Source organism: Orycteropus afer, unplaced genomic scaffold (genome assembly GCF_000298275.1).
Source record: "Orycteropus afer afer isolate SDZICR_OR568_19922 unplaced genomic scaffold, OryAfe1.0 scaffold00452, whole genome shotgun sequence".
Taxonomy (NCBI): domain Eukaryota; kingdom Metazoa; phylum Chordata; class Mammalia; order Tubulidentata; family Orycteropodidae; genus Orycteropus; species Orycteropus afer.
In genome coordinates, this window is record NW_006922039.1 from 2,170,676 (window position 1) to 2,173,626 (window position 2,951).

At 34.7% G+C, this 2,951-nt stretch overlaps 1 protein-coding gene across 1 annotated transcript in view; it reads left to right on the forward strand.

Annotated features, from left to right (window-relative positions):
• The window catches only part of PCDH11X (protocadherin 11 X-linked), a 900,527-nt gene extending 898,226 nt beyond the window's left edge, over window positions 1-2,301 (forward strand). The window contains exon 6 of the mRNA XM_042782740.1: window positions 2,101-2,301. Within this exon, the coding sequence (XP_042638674.1) occupies window positions 2,101-2,301 (201 nt within the window). The remainder of the gene's footprint in view (window positions 1-2,100) is intronic.
• Window positions 2,302-2,951: the final 650 nt, after the last annotated feature.

A 2,951-nucleotide genomic window follows, 5' to 3' on the forward strand; every position in this document is an offset into this window, starting at 1 on the left:
GGGTTTGAACCTCCAGTCTTCTGGTTAGCAGTCATATGCCTTAGGTACTATGCCACCAGAGCTTCCCTTTAACGTATAGGTAATGACTATAAACTTTAGGAAGGTTCAAGTTAACTATTTGCATATTATATACATCTATTATATTTCCATGTTGTATCAGATTATAATTTTGTAAATTTAAATTACAAAATTTAATTTTGTAAATTTAATTAAAGTGTTTTCAATTCTCCATCTGAAGAAATGATTGACCATCAAACCAGAATTTGCAAAAGTGTTTGCATTCTATCATGGAAATGCCTAGGTACCTAAGTTCACATGACTTTTGCTATGTGTAAATGGAACCTCTTAATTATTATATCTAAATTACATTCTTCATGCTGCCAGCTTAGTGTTTTGGTTGTTGATCTATTGCTATCTAACAAACCCTCTCTAAACACTGGCACTTAAAACAACAACCAAGTGTACTTACCATTTTGTGGGTCAGAAGTTTGTAATTCTTCTGGCACCTGAACTGAACTGCAGTGGCTGGAAGAGCAGGACCTCTCTATGTATTGTTCTTTCTTTGTATAATGTCTTTCCACATGGATAGTTTGAACTTCCTTACTGTGTGGCAGTCTCCCAGTAGTCAGATGTCTTTCAATACAGCAGATTTCCCTCTGAGTGATTGTTCCAAGGAACATAGCTTATTCTGCAAGGCTTGGTTCTAGAAAGCCAGCCTATATTCTGGCTGTAGGAGAGGGCTACATAGGAGTCTAAACACAAAAGGACATGATCTATTGGGAAGGCCATCTTTGGAGACAGCTACTAAATATATTAATGATGCAAACAAAAATACTGCAATATTGAATAGAGCTATTTCCCTTTACTGGATGTTAGGAACCTCATGTTTTAGAAACTCAATGCTTCATTTTTATATTTTGATTTTTCACTCTCTCTCTATATATATATTCTATTATAATTACTGTTAAAGTTACTAACTATCCATGCACTCCTCACTTATCAACATGATGAGGTTTCAAAGACCAGGATGTTATGTGAAAATTGGCATTATGTGAAAATGGAGGTTGACCATATCTGATCACAAAATGGAGAATAACTACATCGGTACATAACTGCCAAATTACACTATTACATAGCTGCTGAATTATATCATTATATAACTTTTAAATTACATCATTATGTGACTTCCAAATCACTGAGACTCAAGGCCAAGTCAAGTTGACACATAACTTTAACTATCACAGCCAGCCTTGGTGTTCATAACTGCGAGATATATGACTTTAATGTGCAAACTAGTCAGACAGTAGACTGTTTGCTATTGTCATAAATGCAAAATGTTAGATAATGAGATTATTGCTAAGGGAGGAGTCCACGGAATTTCCTTTAACAATTACTATCAACTGCTATTTATGCTATTTTTGTTTACTTTTTAGAAAGTAGAATCAATTTAAATTACTTCAAACCCAGAATCTTGCCCTTATAATTGTTCTAAAAGATGATTTGTACTTCTAATTTTATAAGCCTACATGGGTGAATATATATGTGTTATTTATTTTTCAATCCACTGAAACTATCAACTCACTGCCATGGAGTTGGATCTGACTCACAGCAACCCCTCCTTGGGTTTCCAAGGTGGTATCACTATGGAAGTAGATTTCCCAATCTTCCTTCCGAGATCAAAACTATAAAGATGTTAAATCAAATTTTGTTATATTTGTCCATGCTTATTGTTCCAAAAATCAATTATTGTCAAATGACAGCTAAATAAATTTATGTTCAATAGTGGTTGGATTTTCCAGTTTGTTCATATACCTATAATGGCTGACAGCCTCCTGCTTTAGAATAAAATTATTTTTATTCTACATCAAGATGCATCATATTTCAAAATATAATAGAAGCCACTCTGACTCCAGGTTAAACAGGTTTGAAAACAAAGATACTTGTTCGCAATAGCCAGAAATTGTTCACAACTCAGTTAGTTAATGTTAATGTGGCTTCACCAAATTGCCAATATAATACATTTTCTAAATTGGATGCATTAAGTAATTATTCAGATCATAGATGAGACCCTGTAATTTTCTTTCTTCCTTTCAATCCCAGCGCCGAGTCACATTTCACCTACCAGAAGGCTCTCAGGAAAGCAGCAGTGATGGTGGCCTGGGAGAACATGATACAAGCAGCCTTCCTAGCACATCGCATGCCTTGCCCCTTGGATATCCTCAGGAGGAGTTCTTCGATAATGCTGCACCTAACAACCGTACTGAAGGGGATGGCAACTCTGATCCTGAATCTAGTAAGTGATCCTTCCCTAAGTCCTTGATGTAAATAAGCCTACTGTGTTTTCAGGTGACTTTGTGGTATAGTGGTAAAGCACTTGGCTGCTAACCAAAGGTTGATGGTTCAAACCCAACAACTACTCCATAGGAGAAAAATGTGGCAGTCTGATTTTGTAAAGATTACAGCCATGGAAACCCTATGGGGCAGTTATATTCTGTCCTATAGAGTTGTTATGAGTCGGAATTGACTGAAGAGCAATTAGTTTTGTTTTGCTTTGCTTTGGTACTATGTTTGCAGGTCAAGGTATTGTAGGCATAATAACAGGAGTAAATTAATTATAATAATGTGCATAGTAAAACCTTTGTAAAAGATAAAAACTCAAAATTAGTCTAATGACATATATGTAGGAGTTTATAATATTTGAAATGTTTGGACATAGTTACTCTGGATGAAATTTATATCATTTTGTATATATAATACATGCACACACACACACCCCATGTAAACCTATGCTGAATCAATTTGATTTTTATTTTTGATGGCATACATTTTATCTGTTTTTTTTTTTTTTTTTTTAATTTTCATTTGTAATAGAGATGAGAATCATTAGCAATCTTTTTCTTTCTGGGAAAATAAGGAACCCTAACTCCACTGTTGGCCTGAGGTTTGCAATA